General features: G+C 36.3%; 1 protein-coding gene and 1 long non-coding RNA gene across 3 annotated transcripts; both read right to left on the bottom strand.

Annotated features, from left to right (window-relative positions):
* Positions 1 to 1435: 1435 nt before the first annotated feature.
* On the bottom strand, positions 1436 to 7157 carry LOC121407237. Of its 2 annotated transcripts, none has more exons than XR_005968893.1 (3): positions 6788 to 7157; positions 2920 to 3127; positions 1436 to 1903 (listed from the first exon to the last, which is right to left on the bottom strand). It is a non-coding gene; the product is annotated as an uncharacterized LOC121407237 (long non-coding RNA). The 2 variants fall into 2 exon arrangements; XR_005968892.1 differs by having other exon boundaries at positions 2920 to 3139.
* A 1858-nt stretch (positions 7158 to 9015) lies between these two features.
* LOC121407239 (regulation of nuclear pre-mRNA domain-containing protein 1B-like) lies at positions 9016 to 23634 on the bottom strand. The gene is made up of 7 exons (XM_041598206.1): positions 23432 to 23634; positions 16931 to 17060; positions 16584 to 16696; positions 15730 to 15926; positions 15232 to 15358; positions 13728 to 13903; positions 9016 to 11671 (listed from the first exon to the last, which is right to left on the bottom strand). Exons 1-7 carry the CDS (start codon positions 23580 to 23582, stop codon positions 11519 to 11521), a joined length of 1047 nt encoding a protein of 348 aa, XP_041454140.1. The 5' UTR covers positions 23583 to 23634; the 3' UTR covers positions 9016 to 11518.
* Positions 23635 to 23991: the final 357 nt, after the last annotated feature.

Below are 23991 nucleotides of genomic sequence, written 5' to 3' on the forward strand. Positions count from 1 at the left end.
AGAGTAATGCGGATAACTCTTGTCCTCCTCCAATTTTACGACCAAATTATGCTGCTATTAGCCGCCTAATTCATTTTAATGGGGTTTATGAAAGGGGTATTACAGTAAGAGATGAATAATGTGACATAAGTACTAGTATCTGTGTATGAAATCACTGATAAAATAATTATGATGACGATCAAGCTGTTGTGGTGATGAGGATAATGATGATGTGATAAAGATAATTATGGACTGGTGATTGTTATGAGATGGGAGGTGGTGATGATAGTGATGGTAATGATGTCGATGATGGTGGTGGTGACGTTAGTGATGACAATGATGGTAATGAAGCTAGTGGTGTTGATGATTATGATGATAGTAGATGGTGTTGGTAATGAACAGTGGAATACAGGTGGTGGGGGATCATGGTCTTGGGGGCAAGATCACCCCCCTCCAAAAAAGAAGATAAAATACCAAAAAAAGAATGAAAGAGAAACGAAAAGAGAGAAGAGTTTTAGTATGATGTCATAATAAAAAAATGAGTTTGTGTAATAAAAATGTCAAAAATTTTACTCATTCACAATTAAAAAAAATTACTTTGGCATGATGGGCCATATCTTACCCCTCAAAATCTTTCACTCATTACGCCAATGATAATGATGAAGTTTGTGGTGATGATGATGTCATAATGACGATGATGGTAATGATATTGATGATGAAGTTGGTGGAGGTAATGTTTGTGATGATGATCACCCCCCCCCCCTGCCCTTTTATCTTTCTTCTCTCATTATCAACACGCCGCCTGACATCTCCACCCCCATTATCTCCATTCCCGTCTTCTCCAACCATTTTCGCATCTCCATCCCTATTTCATTTCAATCTCTCCTCTCATCTCCACCCCCTACTCCTGTCAACCCTTCCACATCATCTCCATCCATCCTTGCATCATCCCATCCCTCCTCTCATCATCTCCATCCACTCATCATCCACACCCCTCTCAACTCCATCACTCCTCGTCATGACCATCCCACCTTTCATCTCCATCCTCCCCCCCCCCATCTTCATCTCTCCAATCATCTCCATCTGATTACCATGTGACACAACATTTGCTCCTGCGACAATTGCCCCAGGCTTAATTTTGTCTAAAGCCCTTTTCACAATTGGCTGCGCAACTACTTAGACCCTTCACAGTTGCAATTCTGTGCAACATATATTGTGACCAAGTGATCGCAAACAATCGCACGAGCAATTGTGAAAGCCCCTTAAGATAGAGGTTCAGGGTTGCAATATGGTTTTAAGTTAGGTTTAGACCTTGCTGGTTGAAGCTGTTCATAAGATTATGGTGTGGAATTTGCCAGAGCAAATGTCATGGAACCCGTCACCGCAGCTCTCAATAAAAGGTAAATATTCAGCGAGAAAAGAGATACAAAATAGTGCAAGAACCAAATATTCAAAATACTTCTTTGGAGTTAAGTGGCTTTTATTAAGTAACATTAAGGTAAACTTGATCAGATCTAAAATTACATAGTAACACATATTGAACTTCAGTGTATATAAAACATATTATATCCCACATTTATACTGGTTCAAAATTTCAAATAGGATTACATTACCACAATTATGATAATACTTTTATGATAATAAATATGACACAATTCCAACTGGGAACAATATCCTCTGCTCTTGGGGTTTATGTAAAGCTAAGGACGATCTCAAAATTAAATTAGTGCCAATATAAATTAACATTTATCCAACAATTGCACTTTCAGGAATATACAACCTGTTATACGTTACTATATTTGGTTTCCATGGCAATTACATGATCCCTAACTTAGCTGGAGGGATTTTCAACCCTTCCTCATCTTTTATTTTGTCACACATAAACTGGCCATACAGAGCTTGCAATTCAGGTGGTCTCAAAGAGCTGAAAAGATAGAAATAAAATAAAGTAATTTCAACTATTTGAAGCTCTGCACCTCTTTTGCTACTGAAACAAATCAAACCATTTCAACCTTCAGTTTAGAAGCAAATACATTTTTCAAATATATTAAAGTTAATTAATTGCAACTAATTCAATAATAAAGGAAAGTTCACTCTGAAAAAAAGTTGGTCGTAAAAATAGCAGAAAAGTAATACCAAAAAATATTGGTGAATGTATGAGGAAAAGTTTCAAAACGTTATTAGAATTTTAAGTTTTAGATTTGTGGCGTCATAAACGAGCAGCTGCCCCATATGTTTTGTCATATAAAATTCATGAATTCAATTTTTTTCAATAGTTCCTGATGACTTATTTTTCTTTTCTTTTCAGGTTTGTGTGTGAAGTGTTTTGTCTTTTGAATATATACAAAAGGCATAGTAAAACCAGTTTCAATTTTCTTACAAAATTACAATTTCTTGACTTTTTACCATTTATTATGCAGAAATGCTGCTCGCACATGACATCACAAATCCAATAATTGAAATTCTAATAACTTCAATTCTTTGATGGATTTTCCTCAAACCTTTGGCAATATTTTTTATTTTTTTCTGCTGTTTTTTACAATTAACTTTTTGTCAGGGTGAACTTCCCCTTCAAGCTCACTTGAACGATACTTGGTATCATCTAGATGTGTATGACATAAATGTTCCTCATGAATTAAGCATAACCCCTACATACCCAAAATTAATTTAGAATGTTACAACTTCTACTTCACCTAAACATGTAGTAGTTACTCACATTTTTAAGAAGCAATTTTAAATTTTTATGAATACAATGTATATAAAAAAATAAGTTAAATTTTTGTTCAATTCAAACAATGTATAAAAGAAATAAGTAAATGTTCAATTCAATTGTTCTTTCTTTCATTCAAAGAATTTGAAAATACCAAAAAATAAAAATTGAAATTTGATGTGCCTGCATGAAGTTCACAAATTTGATACTATCTAAGAAGCTGTACTTACCTCATCGATCAAGGGACTGCTGCTCTGATGCCCAAGTCATTGGAACTCGGTATCATTTCTGCTCGTGAAAGAAATGGAAAGCCAAGGCCATCGCTTGTCGAGTATGAAACCTCTTCTCCTCATCCCGGGTGTAGGTGGTTGGGACCAGCCCAAGTGCTTGTATCCTCCAGATGACCCGTTGTTTCCAGTGGAATTTGCATTAAAAAAGCTGTGACAGATACTGACAGGTAAAAAAATAAGAGACATGTTTTTCGATAACGAAAAGCAAGTTTTAAAATTTAGATTTTGATAAAAACATGTAAAGTTTTTCAATTTCGGTATAATACATTTTTTTCAATAAACTATTCCATATTGTAAACTTCATAACTTACAAACTGAGACATTTTCAAATCTATTTCCTTAATTGGTTTAGATGTTGGTTGGAAGCACCCCCCCCCCCCCCCCCCCCGCCTGAGGGCCTCCAAAAAGGGGCGTCAAGGATGGTTACTTTAAAATTTGGGAAGGGCATTCCGACCACGCAGTCAATCAATTTCCTAAAATCAGCTTAATAGTGACATTAAAAACAATTTTTAATAAGTAGAAGTGTAGAAATGCAAAAATAGCACACTCTCGCCATTGGAAAATGGGAAATATGTCAAGAGACGGAAAAATTAACTAAAATAAGTAAGTTGACCTCGCATAGCTAGTTGAGCTGACTGCCTCACTCAGTCACAATCACAGCACAGCCGGTCGCCCAGCTGGCCGGCCGGCCGGCTACCGAGACATTTTCAAATCTATTTCCTTTTAGTTAGTGACATAAAAAAAAAATTAATATGTGGAAGAAGCGTAAAAATACAAAAATAGCGGCCATATCGTGAATACTGACTCTGGAGCCATAAAGTATACAGTACCTGAATTTCACTAAGCACGACTACGCCTCGTTGACTTTCAATAGATTTATTTCGTTCAATGCAAGCTCACTCGGCTCGCTCTCCGCGGACAAGACTCTCGCACGTGGGACAATTTCTCCGTTGACACGACATTGCATGATAACTCTCGCATCATCACACCCCCAAATCATAATGGATCATCCCAGATGATATGATATCATACACAGTCACACACAATAATTTTCAGCGTACTTATTACTTTATCTTCCTTTTTGACTCCAGCGCGTGTTATTGTGTTGCCAAAACCCATTGACGGAGCCAAAAAGGAGGATAAAACCTAGAATCTTAGTTTTATCGTTCTTTTTGGCTCCGTCTATGGGTTTTGGCCACGCGATAACACGCGATGGAGTCAAAAAGGAAGATAAATAATAAGCTTGTTGAAATTGTAGTGGATGGATAGCCAACTGTCTAAAAGTGGCAGAGTGGTTTTGAAGAGAAGGGAAAAGAGGGGTTGATGGAATATATACAGGTTAATTACCGTGCGTATCATTAAAAAAGTGGAGTCAAAAAGGAGGATAAAGATATAGACAGTTTGAATTGATTTATTTAGTGGATAGACTACTGTCTAAAAGTGGCAGAGTGGTTTTGAAGAGAAGGGAAAAGAGGGGTTGATGGAATATATACAGGTTAATTACCGTGCGTATCATTAAAAAAGTGGAGTCAAAAAGGAGGATAAAGATATAGACAGTTTGAATTGATTTATTTAGTGGATAGCCTACTGTCTAAAAGTGGCAGAGTGGTTTTGAAGAGAAGGGAAAAGAGGGGTTGATGGAATATATACAGGTTAATTACCGTGCGTATCGTTAAAAAGTGGAGTCAAAAAGGAGGATAAAGATATAGACAGTTTGAATTGATTTATTTAGTGGATAGCCTACTGTCTAAAAGTGGCAGAGTGGTTTTGAAGAGAAGGGAAAAGAGGGGTTGATGGAATATATACAAGTTAATTACCGTGCGTATCGTTAAAAAAGTGGAGTCAAAAAGGAGGATAAAGATATAGACAGTTTGAATTGATTTATTTAGTGGATAGCCTACTGTCTAAAAGTGGCAGAGTGGTTTTGAAGAGAAGGGGTTGACGGAATAAACAGGTTAATTACCGTGCGTATCGTTAAAAAAGTGGAGTCAAAAAGGAGGATAAAGATATAGACAGTTTGAATTGATTTATTTAGTGGATAGCCTACTGTCTAAAAGTGGCAGAGTGGTTTTGAAGAGAAGGGAAAAGAGGGGTTGATGGAATATATACAGGTTAATTACCGTGCGTATCGTTAAAAAAGTGGAGTCAAAAAGGAGGATAAAGATATAGACAGTTTGAATTGATTTATTTAGTGGATAGCCTACTGTCTAAAAGTGGCAGAGTGGTTTTGAAGAGAAGGGAAAAGAGGGGTTGATGGAATATATACAGGTTAATTACCGTGCGTATCGTTAAAAAAGTGGAGTCAAAAAGGAGGATAAAGATATAGACAGTTTGAATTGATTTATTTAGTGGATAGCTCACCGTGTCTAAAAGTGGCAGAGTGGTTTTGAAGAGAAGGGAAAAGAGGGGTTGATGGAATATATACAGGTTAATTACCGTGCGTATTTAATTGGAAAAGTGGAGCCAAATAGAACGATAAATATATAGACAGTTGATATACTGTGACTTATAAAAAGTTGAAGAGTGAAGAAGAAAAAACGATGGGTTAATTAAATGACAGTGAAATTTCTATGAATAGTGGAGTAAAAATGTAAACTTGGCTTAATTATCGCTGACTAAATAAAATGTAAGATTGCATATGATAGGGTTATTTTATAATTCGATTTTTTTCCCTTTCCTACATTTAAGATAGATTGTTAGTAGGTTAATAAAATTTGTGGCACTGACTAAATAAATAGGCCGATCATTTTATTCAGTCAGTCAATTAAGTCAGTCAGTCATGAGGCCTGACTTGGCTGACAAAATAAGACAGAACTATGAATTGGGAAGATCATCAATGTGATTTTTGCTGACTAAATAAATTTAGGACGATTTTGATTCTATCAACTTTTAGTAGACAACTGTAAATTCTGCTTTCTGTCAATCAACAGGTGTGCATGAGAAATTAACAAGCATGCATGTGGCACAAGCACTTCAAGCCGTGAAATTTACATGTCTATTGAATTAGGCATTCCTGCACACTTGTAATATACATATCATGTAAATATCATTTTTGGTGAAGTAATTATTTTGTGAAAGCTGTGTATCGAGCTGCAGGGATTATTGATATTCATTTAGTTTGTTGAAAGTCAGAAATGATTTGACAAAGTGTGAGGTATATTCCTAAACACGAATTTTATTTTTAGTCAGTATTATCCCGTCAGTGAAAACAACGTTCTGAAAAAAAGAGCAGAATCAAACAAACAACTTTCCAATATGTTTTTCTTTATTTTAGTCCAAGCCAACACTCGAAAAGCGAAAAAGAAAATGAGATATTTGAGAGAGAGAGGATAAGAAAGTATAGCCTCGATCGTGCGGACGCACATATTTTGATGACTCTATGATCGTGAGCCAACTCGAGCGCGGATGGAACTTCAGACCCTTTGTCGAGACTATAGTATAGGCGTTGTAAGAAATTTTGGACCCTAGATCTTTTTTGTCTCCGGAGTCAGAAAGCACGATAATGCCAAAATAGCACACTCTCGCCACTGGAAAATGAGCAATATGTCTAGAGACGGAAAATTAACTAAAATAAGTAAGTTGACCTCGCATAGCTAGTTGAGCTGACTGCCTCACTCAGTCACAATCACAGCACAGCCGGTTGCCCAGCTGGCCGGCCGGCGAGGCGAAGCACCGCATCGGTGTCCTTTCCAGGTGAACTATCTCAAAAAGTTTGCATTAAGTATCAGTTTTGTGAAATGCAATAACTTTAAATAAGTACAGGAAATGTGAAAACGGAATATGAAAATACAAAATAGCACACACTCACCATCAAAATATGTAAAGTGACGGAAAAATCAACTCAAATTTGCAAGTTGTAAGTTGAATGAACACGGCTCGCCGGCGGTATCGGATTATTCTCGTTGCAAGGGAACTCGCTTTATTTTCTTTCAAAATAGCTCAAAATGCACTGAAATGTCAATTTTTCTGTCGAGAATGTATTGAAGAAACATGGATTATGCGGGAAAATACTTTTGAAGTAAAGTTTGAAATTTTATTTCATGAAATTTTGAAGAATTCTTCAAGTGGTCGAGTTGTCCGATTCAGAGCCAACCCTGGACAACTCGACCGGGACGAGTTGTCCAGGGCAGCGGGTCGGGCTGTCCAGGGTCGGGCTGTCTGGTGGTCGGGCTGTCCGGACCCCAAAATAAGAAGTGTATTCATAATATTGATTTGAAAAAAATATAAATTCGAGTCCCATGACCCGCTTTACAAAGGAGCTGTTAATAATCAACACTGAATAGCAGGCAGGTGGCGAATCCGGGGGCGGGGACCCTTCCCCCTCTCGATGGGGAATAATGTGATTCACTTTTTTTTTGAGACGGCGTATCTAACATCACGCTACCCCTATAGGTGTCAAGGAGAAAGGTGTGATTGCAGTGCAAACTCTTTCTTTATTGTCCGAAATTTGTGAAAAATGTGTCCCTCCCCCTCCCCTCCTACCGGTGAATCTCGGATTTGTCGCTACAAGAACAATTTTTTTTTATATGGTTTTCATATTATTTTGTAGTTTCCAATTCTTCCATTTTGTTTGTTTTTATCTATATTCGTTATTGCTTACTCTTGTCTTGTCTATTGGTTAGTTTCTTTTCCGTTATTTCTTTTTTGTCTCATTCCCCCCCCCTCTCTTTTGTTGGGGGGGTCGCTTTAAAAAGCCGATCACATTCCTACTAACCCCAAAGCGCCATCTACATGTACAATTACAAGAAATATAGGCAGGTTAAACGATGATTTAATGATCACATATCACGTTGGTGCTTCCACCCTTTCATTACATATACTTATGATAATCATGAACACGTGACCTACAATGTATATTCGATCAAAAGAATGTATGGTGTAAACACTTCAATATCAGATAGTATACAAGAACGTTGAATATACGAAAACTTCCATTTTTATGATCACAGGCAAAGGCGGTGCTTAGTGTTTTTGATAGGCATGCAAGACCATATAATTGTTTTGTTTTCAACAAATTAAATTACAGAAGTATTCTTCTATAATAATTTTTTTCGTCCACTTCCTTCATATTGCTTTTTTCGACTACATGTACTTGTAAAAATGTAAGCTCGCCCCATTGTACAGCCTCCCCCCCCCTCCCCTTCCCTACCTTTTTAGGTTTACCTAATTATTTTTCTCAATTAACAGGGGTTAATTTATTTAATTTTATTCTATTTATTTCATACTTTTCTCAGTTATAAGAGTATGGGTTAGTCTACAGACCTTTTATTTTCACATAGTGCACAATGAAAAGTCTGAAGTAGAAGACTAGATTCACTCATGATCTGTTGCTGCTCTACCAAATACAGAGAATTTGGAATCTAGTCTTCTCTCTATAGACGTGTCAACTTAAAATCTGTGTTTGCATATGAGGTGTGGATAGCGCCTCCCCTGTAGTGCCCCCTAACCAATAGCACCACTGGGACCATACCACCACAATCATGTTGACTACCAGGGGCAGAAATCTCTCCCAAAAGGTACTAGGGGGGACAAGGGGCTGGAAAATGTGACAAGCAAAAAAAAAAAGGGTTATCGCCCAAAATTTAGGTCATTTCGTCGGAAATAAATATGAAAAGCAAAAAAAAAAGGTTATCATCCCAAACGTAAGGTCATCTCGTCCTAAAATAAACATTTTATTTCGATTTTGAATGATGTATATAAATACCATCATAAAGTTTCAAAAATAGTATAGGGGACATTTGATATTGTGTCCCCCCTACTTTTTTGAAAAGGGGGAGGGAAACTTCCCCCTGGGATTTCCGCCCATGTTGGCTACCATCATCTATTTAAACCATTATCATAATCACAACACCATCTGGTTGCTATTTTTTATTCCTTGGTAGATACTCAGTTTAAATAAATAGAGAAATATAATAAAAAACATAACAGAGAAAATACAAAAAATAAAATAAACCGGGTAAGTGAAAAAGTTGTAACAATTTAAATTTTTGCTTCTTTTCAAACAGAGATATACAAAATGTATGCAAGAGAGGAAGCTACTGAAATAACAACACAACATTATTTATTTTGCATTCTATGACATGAAATATCAAATACATGTATTTTGATATTCATAAATTTAAACATTGTCGAGAAGCTCTCTTTTCAATCACAAATAATCATAGTGAAGACTTAACTTGTAGAACCAACCAGGCTTTACATAAATAAATGAAATAATCAATATTTCAAAACAAAACAGCGAGTGTCTGACACACTATTGTATCCCTTTCCTTACTTGCAGATTGTGTACATGGAATAAATCCTTGTATTCCTTTAAAATAAATAAAAAAAATTAAACTGCCATCATTTTTTTTTAAATTTCCCATCCAGTTTGATAGGTTTTGATTACTACTATACTTCGATTTAATTTGGTGAAGATTTATCTTTTTTTATAGAAATCAACCAATTGAGGTTCGACTTGGCTCTTAACCTGTTGGAGACTGACTTGGTTATACTGCAATAAGTATGTTCCATAGACCTTAATCTGAATATATACACGCTTGGTCTTAAAGGGGTTAATACTGTCTCCCTTAAATACTTACATATCAAATTCCCAGTTAAAAATAAATGGCAAATAGAGTTACATACTCTAAAGGACAGTCTAGTGTCTTTACTCAAAAGACAAAAGTTGTGAAAAATAAGAAACAAGAAGATTCCCCACTTCTTAGTGACTAGGTTAAAAATATTAGTATTAGGGTCAGCCACTGATGCACAACATTTCTACATGTTGATAAACATGCCGTGGAGCATTGTGGCCCAGTGGATTAGTCTCCGGACTTTGAAACAAAGGGTTGTGGGTTCAAATCACAGCCATGGCATAGCTTCCTTCAGCAAGAAATTTATCCACAATGTGCTGCACTCAACCCAGGTGAGGTGAATAAATCCCTGGCAGGAATTTATTCCTTGAAATGCACTGAGTGCCAGAAGGCTGCTCGAGCTACAGCCGGGGAAATAATATCCAAGTCCTTTGGAAGTGCATAGAGACATTATTCATAATGTGTTGTGCACTATACAAGAACTGTCTATTATTATTATTATTAACTAAAAATTTTGCCAAATGGTACCTTGTTAGGTCTGAAGTTCTGTAAAATATTCATTTATCAGTGATCCTAGAACATAAAGGATGTGAATTCATGAAAACCTTTTTCATACTATGAATATATTGAAGTAAAGGGTGATTTATACTACTTCTTTCTTTGTCAGAATTATAACAGAAACATATATTTCTATGTCAAGATTTTCATAAATAGTGACTTTTCACCCCTGTACTCCTACATTTCAATCCTCTACCTCATGATCTTTTAATCTTTTCTTGAGGGTCGTCCTTTATCAAGCCATTGCGCTTTCAACCATTCCTTTCTCTTGCTATGACTGTTGTTATGATACTATGACATTTTATATGCTGTATGTTCAACTTTTGCATTGAAACAATTTAATCTCATTCCTCCATCTTTCCAGATATACATCTTCACTTTATCAATTGCCTAAGATTACTTCAGTTTTAAATCATTAACTGTCAAAAGACATTTTCTGGGATCACAAATCACTCCATGACCTTGTAAACTTTGACCTTAATCCTGTAACTTGCAATTAAAAAAAAAATGTTTTCATAAACTGCAACATGAATATTCACAACATAACCAAAGGATCGTTAAAATTTCACATTGTGTATATTGTCTACAGATCACATTCCATTTGGGTGTGAATTGATTTTCAATATTTGGCAAATTACCAAAGACAAAGATCAATTCCTTGCATTTCAAGCTTTTTTATCACAGAGTGAAAAGGTGAATTTTGCCATCTGATGAACATTCTGCTTAAGTCAGCATAATGGTATTTGCATGTCATTAACTTTTAAGAAATAAAACAATATAGGAACAACAAATACTATACCAACCTGAAGCCATCACATCGTGATCCTGTCGTAAAGACCACTCTATTCATCGTCAAATATGATGTCTTAAAGAACATGATGCAAATTAAACATCAACTGGGAATAAATCTCCCACTGAAAGTAGTGTAATCAGGTATCATTCAAGAAAAGACATCAAACTGAAGGCGTGTCAGCACATACATAGCAGTTAGGGTTCGGTGGTATCAGTACACATGGGACTAACAGCTTCTTCCTCGAATTAGGAAACCGTGTCATGTACACCTAACAGTGGAAAATCATATGAATAATAATTATAACAATGTGACTTATAACATGTTGAATCTACTCTATAGCTTCCTCAGTGTGCATAAAGAGCATAAAAAATCAAGTAAAAAGGTTTAAAGATGTGGATATCCATATGAAAGTGACGCGTTCACACAATAATTGTTAACACAATCTAGAGCTGAAGGTACTGTGTTCACACAAATATTGATGACCGTTCTTCAGCAAGTTTCTGTGTTCACGTATCAATTTAGCAGGATCTACAGCTTACGTTAACAGAGTAGAGATCTCAACCGAGAGTGTTCACATACAAATTTCAAAATGTTCTCATGCAGGAAAGTGTGTTCACACATCGATTGAGAAGAGATCCCCAGCTGAAGGTAGTGGGGCCAGTCCTCCAGTTACGTCTGGTAACAGAGATAGATCTGGAAGATTCTGGATGTGCGATTTCAGTTCCTTTCTCACAGTCGTTACTCGCGTTAGACGATCTTTATATTCCTACAAGAAATCAGAGGAAAGACAGTGATCATAATATCACTACTGATTAGAGTAATCATATCTCTTTTTGTTGCAAGGTTCAGGATTTTAGGTACCTTTACTCTTATAATTTTCTGTATTCTTTTATGATTTAAAAACAGCATGTATCCTTGAATCTATACATTTGCATTGATCAACATTCTGTTTATATTGCACACATTCATATAATATAACACTCATTTATTTATGTACCGGTATACAGGAAAATGTCATGTGCTCTTACGACTATAAATTCTCCTCTTTGTGTACACACGCAAAAAAACAAAACAAAAAAACATACATTCAAAGAGATAAAAATGCACTGTATGTTGCAGAAGCTAACAGAATTGTACCAGTCCTGCAACGTACACCTTAACAAAACTACCCAAATTTTGTTTAAAGATCTTAGTCTGAAAGTTATCTTTTACAATATCTGTGATTCTTTCCAGGATTATCCAAGCTTCAATGTTATTGAACAAAAAAACCCATTAAATTTGCTACAAGTACAATATTGAAAGGAATACATTGTGATCGTAGCCCATGGAATCATCACCCTATTCACTACAGGCTGTTGGACACAAGATGGCGCACTGTAACTTAATACTGCAAAGCAATAGAGCCACCAACCTTTTAAAGTAAAAAGTAGTAATCAAGAAGTTCAAAAGTCATATATTCTGTGATAAAAAGAGTACTTTCATTCGTGCCATGCTGTATTATCAATTTCTTAAAAAAGGTAATATATATATATATATATTATTTATATTGCCAAGTTTTGCCAACCCTACATGATGTTTGTCGGGAATATTTATCCTAGCTTTCGTGAAGCACTAGCTTGCCTCGTCAGGCAAGCATATTAACCACTTCACAATGTATTAATATGTGTGTATTAATTAAGCAGAATGGCGCAATTTGACATGAAAATTGTAAATCATAAAAAAAATTATTACTTTTTCTTAATAGTTGGCAGCTCTGTATAGTGTAAGCAGTGTTGGATAGCATGCCTTGCTGAGTTATGCAACAGCCACACTGGCAAAACCAACCCAGTCCGACAATTCAATTACGTTATTACCAATGACATACCATCAGTCGGTAAGAAGTCAGTTGTGTTGGAGTAACTGTAGCATTTTGTGTGCCTCCTAATATCCAATAGCACAGAAGCAATGAAGAGATACATAAAATACAGCTTTGAACCCTGACTGACTGAATTTCCCAAAATTTGTACAAATCTTTTTCATATAGATTTTCCTAAAAAGAAATCAGGACATTAAAGAACCAAGTAGTAGCTTGCCTCATTTATGAGTAGAAAGTTGTTATTATTACCCGTACCCATGCTCTGTTACCATCCAAGCTAAACTGATTACACATCTATTTGTCTATTTCATTACGCATGTGCAGGAAAGTATGCAGAGCTGTTATTTGGAATTTATGTTTTTTGAAAAGTAGAAAATTAAGAAGAGAGGGTCTTTTTTGTACAGAAAAAAATTAAATACAATAGCCCAAAGTATGATGAAAAACAGGAACTCGGGCTTCAGTCACAAAAGTATTGCATTGCCATGTTAAATAGTTAATGCCTTGATGTTAAAGAGTGATGCCTTGCTCAATGACACAAAGTGCAATGTCCAGATTTTGAAACCCCTGACTCTAATATGAGTGTTTGTGCAATCAAGTTTTTTACAGACTTTAATTAATGATTATTTATGTCCTCATGATTATTTATGTCCTCATTGGACATTTAACGTCACCATCCACAAGACCAGGGCCTGTTTCTTAAACGATATGCAACTGTTGTAACTTTGCCATTATGACACTATCATAGTAACCTTGATAATAATTGGCTGCCGAGTCCTTTTGCCATGGTAATTGCCATAATGGCAAAGCTATACAACAGTTGCAAGTCCTTTATGAAACGGGCCCCAGGGCTTGAACCTCTGCATCTACTTGTAACTTCCACATGAAACTTGGCCTACAGGTCCATGCCACAGCCCCCAGCTGTCTAGTCTAGCACCATACACCACAAATGAGGATAATATTCATTTACCTCTAGTTTCTTGAGAGATGTCCTGAGATGATGTTGCTGCCCTATCTTATACGATGTAAGCATTTTCATCAGTTCTTCACGTTGGGTCATCTCAGAGGATAGCCTGCTGTTATAATCTGATAACATCGATACAGCTTCATTGACCACTGATGATAACCTCTCTGCATCATCTCTGTCTATAATGTCCAAGAGACATAGAATCAAATTAATTCATATTGACAGTAAAAACTATTATTATAATTCTGAATACTCAAATATAAAAAAGACAAACAGAAATGCAAATAATTTAACTAAAGCAGATTATTTATTAATTGAGCAACAATTCCACATAATGTGCTGAAGGCGCTTTTTTCACAGCAATTAATTAATTGAGAAAATATCTGGATTGCCTGTCCAATGTAAGCAGACACAAGCATTATGCTGTAAATTCCCAATATGTATTTCTTTATACTTCATTCCCTGTACATTCCATTATGATGGGATCTAACGTAACTAATGCTGTTTTCAGTAACTCAAGATTTGTTTGGTCAACACCAGGCTCGCACTAAAGTAGTCTCCACCACGCAATAAAATTTGCATCCATTAACTATAGCAGAACTGCACTACTTCTACAATCACCAAAAGCAGCACAAAAATAGCCTGGGCCTGGTCCGGACCAGCAAGTTACTAAAAGCAGTATTACGGACTTAGTATTGCAACATAGCTACTTTTTTTGACTAAGCGGTTTGCAGAATCAGTGCATCAAGTAGTTTGGCACCATTCATAGTCAATTTGCATTATCCCGGTCACAGAATTTAAAGGTAAAGTAAATACCAGAAAATTGTTGATTTAAATCGATAAAGAAAAATCACTTAAGAATGACACTGAAAATTTTATCAAAATCAGAGTAATATAAGAAACTTATGCCATTTTTAAGGTTTGCTTATTTTTCACAAAACAGTCATATGCCCAACTTGGTGATATGCAAATGAGAGAGTCGATGATGTCCCTCACTCACCATTTCTTATCTTTTTTATTGCTTGAATTACACAAAATGTAATTTTTTACAGATTTGACAGTAAGAACCAACTTGTTTGTTTTGTTGGTTATTTCTGCAAATGAGAAATTTTCATATTTCATGTAATAAAATACAAAAGAAATAGTGACTGGGTGACATCATCAGTCTGCTCACTTGCATACTGACCAAGATGTGCATAAATGTATAACTGTTTTGTTAAATTGAGTGAAATTTCAAAATGTCATAACTTTCTTATTTTATATCTGATTTTGATGAAATTTTAAGTGTTATGCTTGTTGATTTTTCCCCTTTTACTCAAATCAACTTTAGTTGGGGTGGACTTGTTCTTTTAAGGATATGGATAATGATCTTTTCTATTAAGAGGAATTGACAGAAAAGATTGAAGTTTATAAACATACATGGGGCGGTCCAGGTCACTGCATCTGAACAAGGGTAATTTGTAATACTTTCTATACTCTATTTGTGGTCAATATGTTTTTATTTTACCTTTTATCTTCTCTAGCATGCTAACATCTTGTACTTCAGGTGGAAGGTTGGCTATTTTTTCTCTGACAGACGCATCACTTGAAGCAGAGTGTTCTAGATCTCTCAAGACTTGGGCCATTTCATCAGGCTACAATAAAACATGTTCAGTAAATATTTCATTCAAGTTCACATCACATTTAATGTCAAATCTCACTATCCATAATAAATAGTAGCATGATATCTAAAAAGAACTAATTTAAGTATGTTGGATAATGCTTACTTGAATATATAACAGAAAATAAATTGATAAAGCAGTACTTAGGATATCAACATCAAAGTAGGGGAGGGCAGGAGGGCCATGTTTCCAATTTTTTTTATTGTCATTATTAATACCATAATTACAATTATTATTATTACTATTATCATTAGTATTATTAACATAGTCATCATCATCGACAACATCATCTGCAGCACATGCAATGTGACATACAATTCAAAGTCTCTTTTTACAAGACTTACATCAGGCATGTCTTCTATCTGTTGCAATTCCTCTTCTTCTTCATGCAGAATACGTTGAAGGTCTTCTAGTTTGGGTTTCTTAGCGGGAGCAGACTCCTCGTCTTCTTGCTCTCTTTTACTTTCCTGTCCGACGTCTTGTTGCGGAGGAGTATCAGCATCATCCTCTGCTACATCCGGCTCCGGCAGCTCTTCACCTTCTACAAGCAAACAGAGTAATCAGCAAATTATCTTAAAGAATCTAAACTAAAGAGGCACAAATGCCAGTTTTTTGTAAGCACGACAATCTAAGAAGGAGTTCAAGCATTATCCAATGTAGTGACCATCAAAGTATCATTCTGCAACCTTCTCTGATTTATTTCACATAATATGTAGGGACAGTGATATTCCATTTTGGTTCTCAATTTCCATGTTAGAATTCATTGGATTTACCTTTGGAAAAAGAGACTATATGTTTAGATGTGTAAATATTCTATGACAAAATAGAATTCCCATTCCAGATCAAGTTTGAAACATAATTACAGGTTTTCAGAGAAGGAAAGATTGCTTTATAATTGAAAAAAAAACCGCCCCCCTAAATACAAAATTACCATGGAAACACAGTACCAGCACATCTTAAAAAAAGCCCCTAAGTTTTGCGACCCTTCACTCCAAGACCAAAGTATGAGCCAAGTCCTGTGAGCATTGGGTGAAAACTGAGGAAGTACTTTGATTTGAATACTTGCCAATAGGCTGACCAACCAACTGACAGACCAACTGTATGCTGATTCCCACTTAAGCCCTTTTTGATGGGGTACAAACAATTGACTTATAGTGCCTGCAAGTTCCCCTCAGGTGTAGAGACCTTCCATACATACCATTATTTTCTTGTTCTATTTTCTTAAGGACATCCTTGTCGAAGACATTTCTGTCTTGCCAGACCTTGAGTACTTTTTGTAGAGCAGCATAAGTCTTTTCATCAGAAGTGGTACTACATAAGGGTGAGTGAAAAGGATAAAAAAAAAATTAACACAACTATGAATGATGCATACCTTGTAAACAGTATTACGAAACAGTTCATGGTTTAAACATATATTTAACCTTTTTATCCCCATTTGTGCTGCAATAAAAAAGTGCCCCATGAAAATATGGGCCTTGACTGAAATACATGTATATTGAAATTTAAGGTCAGGAATCACACAGATAAGGAAGAATAACTACTCACTCATACACATGTCCAAAAGCTGTAGGCATCACGCCTGCAAACTCCTTGTTGAAGTCCGGCCCCTTTTTCTTGCTATTTTGGACAACATCATTGGCAAGATAGATGAATCCCAGTTTTCGAGAAGGCTTTGCTGCTCAAAGAAGAACACACAATACACTGATAAATTTCATAGCAAGTAAGATAAAATGGAAGCAGTGTTCAGATCTAGTCTGAATACTCATAAATTTCTAGTTAGACGATGGGCAGGAGATTCACAGAGGTGGTTTTGAACTTTTGATAACTGTTGGTTGAGCCCATGATTGATAGAAGAATTCTATGCATCTTGAACAAAACCAGCAGTACAAATTATCTATTTGTCAACAAATGGTATACCAAAGTTCATGCAATGAAAAGACTGACAACTTCGCTGACTCGCATAACACTTTGCATCGATTTTCGTATAAAACAGTTTGAGTGCCTAGTCTTTCCCATGTAGTGTTGTTGATATGAATATAAATCGCACGCCCTCTTCAGCTTTTCAGACGAATAATTTCTATATCACTTCTAATATACTTGCTTACTTGCTTAAGGCAGCACTCGTGAACATCAAGAAGAAGGATTTGATGTAGTCAAGAGAAGGATAAACAGCAGAAAAGTGACTTCATATCGTTCGGCAAGTTAAATACAATAGTGTAAATCCATTAAGAAAGTGATTAGGCATCGGAATGCCACACAATGCCACGGAAGTGTTGGATGCGTGGTGCCTCAGATTTTCTGTGTGCATGTAATGTTTCCATGGGTGGCAATGTTTGGTTTATTTTCTCTTGTTCTTGTGGACAAATGCTTGATTTTTTATACTGTCACTTTTCACTACAACTATTCGTCATAAAACTTGGCTCTTACATGTACGTAAATTGATTACTTTTAATTATTTTTTCTGAATAAAAAAAGAGATTATTGAATAACTATTTCTTGCAATTTTACTTTCCATCAATAGAGGTTAGAAGGCCTTGAGGTTGCAAAGGGCTGGAAACTTTCCGGAAATTTTGGAACATTTCCATGGAAAGTTTAGGGAATTTTCAGCTGCCAGGAATTTTCATTTTTTCACAAAAAGTGTTCTGGTTTTAAATACAAAATTACACATTGATATCCTCAAATACTATACTTTCCATTTGTATTTACACTATTCTTCATTCTTTAAATTGCCCAGGGTATAAAATACAACAAAATGTACATAAATACATTATTGTACATGTATTATGTATCCAGTAACATGATTATGGACAAATTAAGCTTCAATTCAACATGAAAAAAAGTAACACTGCATTACACTATTTTTCTTTTAATGTTAAAGTTTTTTTTTATGTGAGAACATGCCATTATATAATAACATGTTAAGAGAACTTTGCCCCCTACATATAGTCTGCATGCACAGACTGTTATTGAAACTTTGATCCACAAGTGGGTCTTCTCACAAGACTAGCACGAATACAACTTTCTGTTGAACGAAAGGACCTTCTGTACACAAGTCATTGGCAGAAACTCTAGTCTGCATATTATTCAGACCACTTTTCTTTAGTGAGTTGTTTGCACTAGTCTGCTGTGCAAAGCCTTCACTTGGGTTAAGGGTCTGAATGTGCAGCCTACTCATGTCTTGTGTACCAAAGGCCCTCTCACTCAGGAAACAGCAACATTTTGTATGCTAGTCTTTGCATGGAGACCCACTTGTTGATTAAAGTTTCAATCAGGGTCTGTGCCTGCAGACTAGGTTTGCATAGCAGACTAATCCCATAAGAAGCAGGCGTCACCATAGGCACTGGTTAAATGGGAAAAATCAGGTCCTGGAAAGAAAATGTTAAATTAACACCGCAAACAGCACCAAGTTCTTACTTCTGCTATGCAGAAATAAATTAGAAATAAAGTAATGATAATAGAATAGTAATAATAATAATAATGCTAATAACAACAATGTTAGAATGATTTTCATCATCTGTAAAAAGATCAGAATATCCAATAGTCACCATTCCATGAACAATGTAAATATATCCCTTGTGTCAAGCATTTGCAGTGTACATCTACATGTACTGCCAATGCATGTACCATTCAGACACTAATACAGTAAATCTACTTTTACATGAAATTCATTGAAATTCTGCCCTGTCTGACTGTCTAGCATATTTGGCTTGATGAAACTTGCTGACAAAGCACAATCAAGAATCATCTGCTAGGGTATTCCTTTCAATTCCTGATAAATATTGGAAAATTGTTACTTTTTAGAAAATTCCCAAATTTTCTTGAAAATTCCTGGGAATTTTGCAACCCTACAAGGCCTGCACAAAAATATGCAAAAAATAAAGTTTTTGAGCGCTCTGGTGAATACAAAAGTGACCCCCATTCCCCCAGTTACCAATTAAAAATAAATTGCAACTGAATGGAAATGGGCATTTCGGGTTACAAAGTCAACATGATGAATTTTTAAAAAAATTGGGTTACAAAGTCAAAGTACCGGTAATGAATTCTTAAAAAGTTCTGTCTCGTTTGTTCTCCTTCTGTCAAAATTGAAAACAAAACGGCCAATTTATACTAGTCTTGAGGACGCCATAATGATGACTGTTATTAAAATATGAATTTATTTCACAAATACTAAAATTTATTACGTGATTATACTAATTATCTATAATCATGTAATAAATTCTAGTATTTGTTAAATAATAACTTTTATCTATAAATTGTTCTTCAGAACGGTATTGCTAATCGGAAGTACGTCATACATAAGCGGTTCAAGGGTCGACGCTATTGTATTTGCATTGTTTACATGTGGATCGAGGGGTCTACGCGGCATCGGTTAGGTAAGAAACCTTCATTTTTACATTTATATCTAACATTTTTAAAAACCCTCCTACGCATTTGGCGTAGGAAGGTGTAAAAATCAATAAAATTCATAAACTTTACATGATTTTTGTCTTAAAAGATGGATTTCCTAGGAAAATCCATCTGTGTTTACATGGTTCTCCTTTAGTTCTATGAATTGAAAGGCGATTCAAGACGCCAGTGATGAAGAAGTATATGTCAGGATTTTAATAAAAGTCATCATCATGGCGTCCTCATGACTAGATCGATATCAAGAACCGAATGCAACAGGTCTAACTTTTCCTTTTTTTAGGGTCCAGTTTGTGCCTCGATGTCAGGATTCTGTGTCTTGCGATAGACCTTCATCCATATCACCAGGTGGGTGCAGAATTTATTTTTTCCCCTTTCCGTTTTCACCCTCTGAAATTGATTTCTTAGCCTAGGTCAGGGAAATCCATCCGGGGGTGGAGCCTCTGAAGGTCTTGCTTAGTCTTATGCATATATGGGAGGGGGTTCAAGGCTCCATGATGAAGAAGTATATGTCAAAATCTGATAACATTCATCATGCCTGGAGTTCTCGAGAAACAAGAATACTGCACTCTGATCGGTCAAAGAGACCACCCAGTGGCAAATTCCAATGGCTCCAGTGCCTGGGTTCGTGGGAAGGTCACACTTCCCATGTGGTAATCTCCTCAAATACCCCGCGCCTGTTGTTCTGTGAACCTTATCCAGCCAATCAGAACTCTTGATTTCATGCAAGTACAAAATTTCAGAAATCTTGTCTTGTACCTTGGTGGGAAAAGTGTGATCTTGACCCGATTAAAAGGTGCCGCATATCAAGAGTGGCATTGTGAGAAAGTACAGAAGTTCAGCTTTATGATGATATAGATATCATTGAGGCTCAAAATAAAAAGTTTAGCACAATTTGCAAAAGAAAACAGAGGAAGAAAATTCAGTTATGAGGCACACTTTCAGGCCAGAAATTTACTTATTTAACAAAATATTGTATACAAAATAAATGACCAATATGAAAGAGTAACTTTTACTCTATCTGATGGTGCAATAATATTTCATTTAACTTGGGGTTAAAATGGGTATTTTCTTAGAGAAAGAAAATCTCACGAATCACGAGATTTTGCAAGGAGGATTCAGCCACAAGATGATTTGGATGAATCTGGCCTTTTTGCTCATTAGCATAGGGACCTGCGGTCTGACTGGACCCAGGTCACGGTCCCGCTGCCTCCTAGCCTGGAGGCATCTGGGGAGTAAAATTATTTCTACTACATAGGCTTACTCCCCATGATGCCTGCCACGGCAAAGCATTGGGCCACACGAAGGAGAGTTTTTGGAGAAAACAATGTTGCTCCAAAACAGGCAGTCCAAAATACTTGATTTGTTTAACTTGCTAGCCACACAATTATGTAAATGGAAAAAGTCAAAATTCCCCCATTACATACATTTAATTTTTTTTACACGAGAAATATCAAGAACAATCATGTAAGAAGATGAGCAGATACTCACCGATGATCTTGTCGGCATTTTCCTTCTTTGTTTGTAGCCTAGTTACAAGATGCGTGTACGATATCATGAGCAGTGCCAATTAAAAAAAAGATTCAATCGGCTGATGAATATCGTGAATTGTTAAACACTTAATTTAGCTCATAAATATTTATTGGCTAATGCAAGTATTTTCAATTCACGATATTCATCAGCCGATTGAATTTTTTTTTTTAAATTGGCACTGCTCATATCGTCGCCCTCTCTTATACGCCACGTCTTGTAACTAGGCTACGAACAAAGAAGAAAAATGGCGACAAGATCATCGGTGAGTATCTGCTCATCTTCTTACATCATACATGATTGTTCTTAATATTTCTAATATTTCTTGTGTAAAAAAAAATTAAATATACGTAATGGGGTATTTGAACTTCTTTTCCATTAACATAATTGTGTGGCTAGCAAGTTAAACAAATCAAGTATTTTGGACTGCCTGTTTTGGAGCAACATTGTTTTCTCTAAAAACTCACCTTCGTGTGGCCCAATGCCTTGCCGTGCCAGGCATCATGGGGAGTAAGCCTACGTAGTAGAAATAAATTTACTCCCCAGACTAGTCTTGAGGATGCAATGATGGTGACTTTTTAAAATCCTGTCATATACTTCTTCATCATTGACGTCTTGAATCCCTTTCCATAGAGCCTTGAGAGAACTAAGTAAATACAGATGGATTCCCCTTGGAAATCCATCTTTTTTTATTAAAAATCACGTAATTGGTCGTGATTTAATTTATCTCTACACCTTTCTACACCTAATGTGTAGGAAGGTTTAAAAAAATGGGGAAAAAAAGGTGAAAAATAAAGTTTTCTTACCAGACCGATGTCGCATAGACCCCTCGATTCACATGTATTACCGATGTAAACAACGCAAATACAATGGCGTCGACCCTTGAACCGCTTATGTCTGACGTACATCCGGTTAGCGATGCTGTTCTAATTAATTTATAGATAAAATTATTATTTTACAAATAGAATATATTATGTAATTATAAATAATTGATATAATACTGCTAATTATTTATAATCATGTAATATATTTTATTTGTAAAATAATATTTTTTTCTATAAATTCTTCAAAAAGGCATTGTGCATCGGAAGTACCTAATACATAAGCAGTTCAAGGGTCGACGCCATTGTTTTGCGTTGTTTACATCGGTATCACATGTGGATCGAGGGGTCTACGCGACATCGGTCTGGTAAGAAACCTATATTTTTCACTTTTTTTTTCCTTTTTTCAGAGCTACCAAGTCTCACGCATTATGCGTGAGACTCGAGCATTTTGGACTCTTGTTCATCCCCTCAAATCTGTGTCTCACGCAACTATCACACTCACAGCCTATCCCCACATTGTACACAATGTCTGTGATCTCACTCAGATTCACAAAAAATCTCACGCATAGCTGGTCTTTGAACTTAGCATCTCTGTTTTTTTTTAAACCTTCCTATGCATTAGGTGTAGGGCTAGAGATAAATTAAATCACCAACAATTTCAGTACGTAATTTTTAATAAAAAAGATGGATTTCCAAGGGGAATCCATCTGTATTTACTTGGTTCTCTTAACTTAACTTCAGGCTCTATGGAAAGAGATTCAAGACGTCAATGATGAAGCCGGAGTGTATGACAGGATTTAAAAAAGTCATCATTGCGTCCTCAAGAGACAAGACTAGTACCCCAGACGCCTCCCCTGGGGCCGATTGCACGAAAGGGTCTTTGCAAGGACCGTCTTTCGTGTCGCCCATCTTTTATGATGCGCCATGTGAAACGCATTTTAAATAAATCATCTGCAAACATATTTCATTCGTCCGTTAAATTAAACAACATAGGCCTATTTGTTTATAAAATGATGTGATATATCATGAAATTGTATAAAATTTGATTTAGGCCTAAAAGCAAACTAACGAATCTCATTCTTTATCATAAATTTCAGAAACAACCCGCCTATAGCATATCATAAAAGATGGGCGACACGAAAGGCGGTCCTTGGAATGACCCTTTCGTGCAATCGGCCCCAGGCTACCGCCGCTGACGGTCGGCAGATCTTGCAACCAACCCGTGCCGTGGCGCCGGGCCGTGACCTGCCCGACCAGCCTAGGGAGCCTGCCCCAGTGTTCGTCTTACCTTTCACGAGCAGTGTGTACCAGACAGTTACTATTTTCTTAGCATGTTTCCGATGATGAATCAGCCATAAGGACATGGTCTGGATGCTCTGCTGTGTATTTGTTAGCGTTGCTAACTTATCGGAAAGCGCCTTTTCTGTAAAAGAGCTCATTATTCTGACTTTATCAGATTACTCAGCTCAGCGACGTTTTACGGCCGGCCGGTCGAACGAGCCACCAAACGCGACGGTGTCCCTGAAACTTCGAATAGAAAAAAAGAAAGAAAGAATGTCATTTCTTCTTCTTCTTCCATGATCCAGTAGTGTGCATAAACCTCCACGGAGTATCGTCGCACAACAGTTGGTTGTCTATCGGCTAATTAAACGTGTTGCTCGTAGCAAAGCTCGATGAAAATAAGTCCAAAAACGAACGCATATACACTATATACAAATTGTTCTCATATTTTGAGTTAGTTTAAGACGACATCTCTGACTCGTGTCTTGAAGATGTCGATCGATGGTGAGATGACCACATTTTCAGGTAGACCGTTCCACAAACGGATGGTGTTTGGGAAGAACGTAT

The sequence above is a fragment of the Lytechinus variegatus genome, chromosome 2 (assembly GCF_018143015.1).
Source record: "Lytechinus variegatus isolate NC3 chromosome 2, Lvar_3.0, whole genome shotgun sequence".
Taxonomy (NCBI): Eukaryota; Metazoa; Echinodermata; class Echinoidea; order Temnopleuroida; family Toxopneustidae; genus Lytechinus; species Lytechinus variegatus.

What these genes read in the sequence shown, in the direction of transcription:
- LOC121407239 (XM_041598206.1), bottom strand. Translation starts at nt 23,582, where the DNA reads ATGAGCTCTTTTACAGAAAAGGCGCTTTCCGATAAGTTAGCAACGCTA. An exon ending in GTACACACTGCTCGTGAAAG is followed by an intron (nt 17,061 to 23,431) that starts GTAAGACGAACA and finishes TTCTTTGAGCAG; the next exon opens with CAAAGCCTTCTCGAAAACTG. An exon ending in GCTTTTGGACATGTGTATGA is followed by an intron (nt 16,697 to 16,930) that starts GTGAGTAGTTAT and finishes ACCCTTATGTAG; the next exon opens with TACCACTTCTGATGAAAAGA.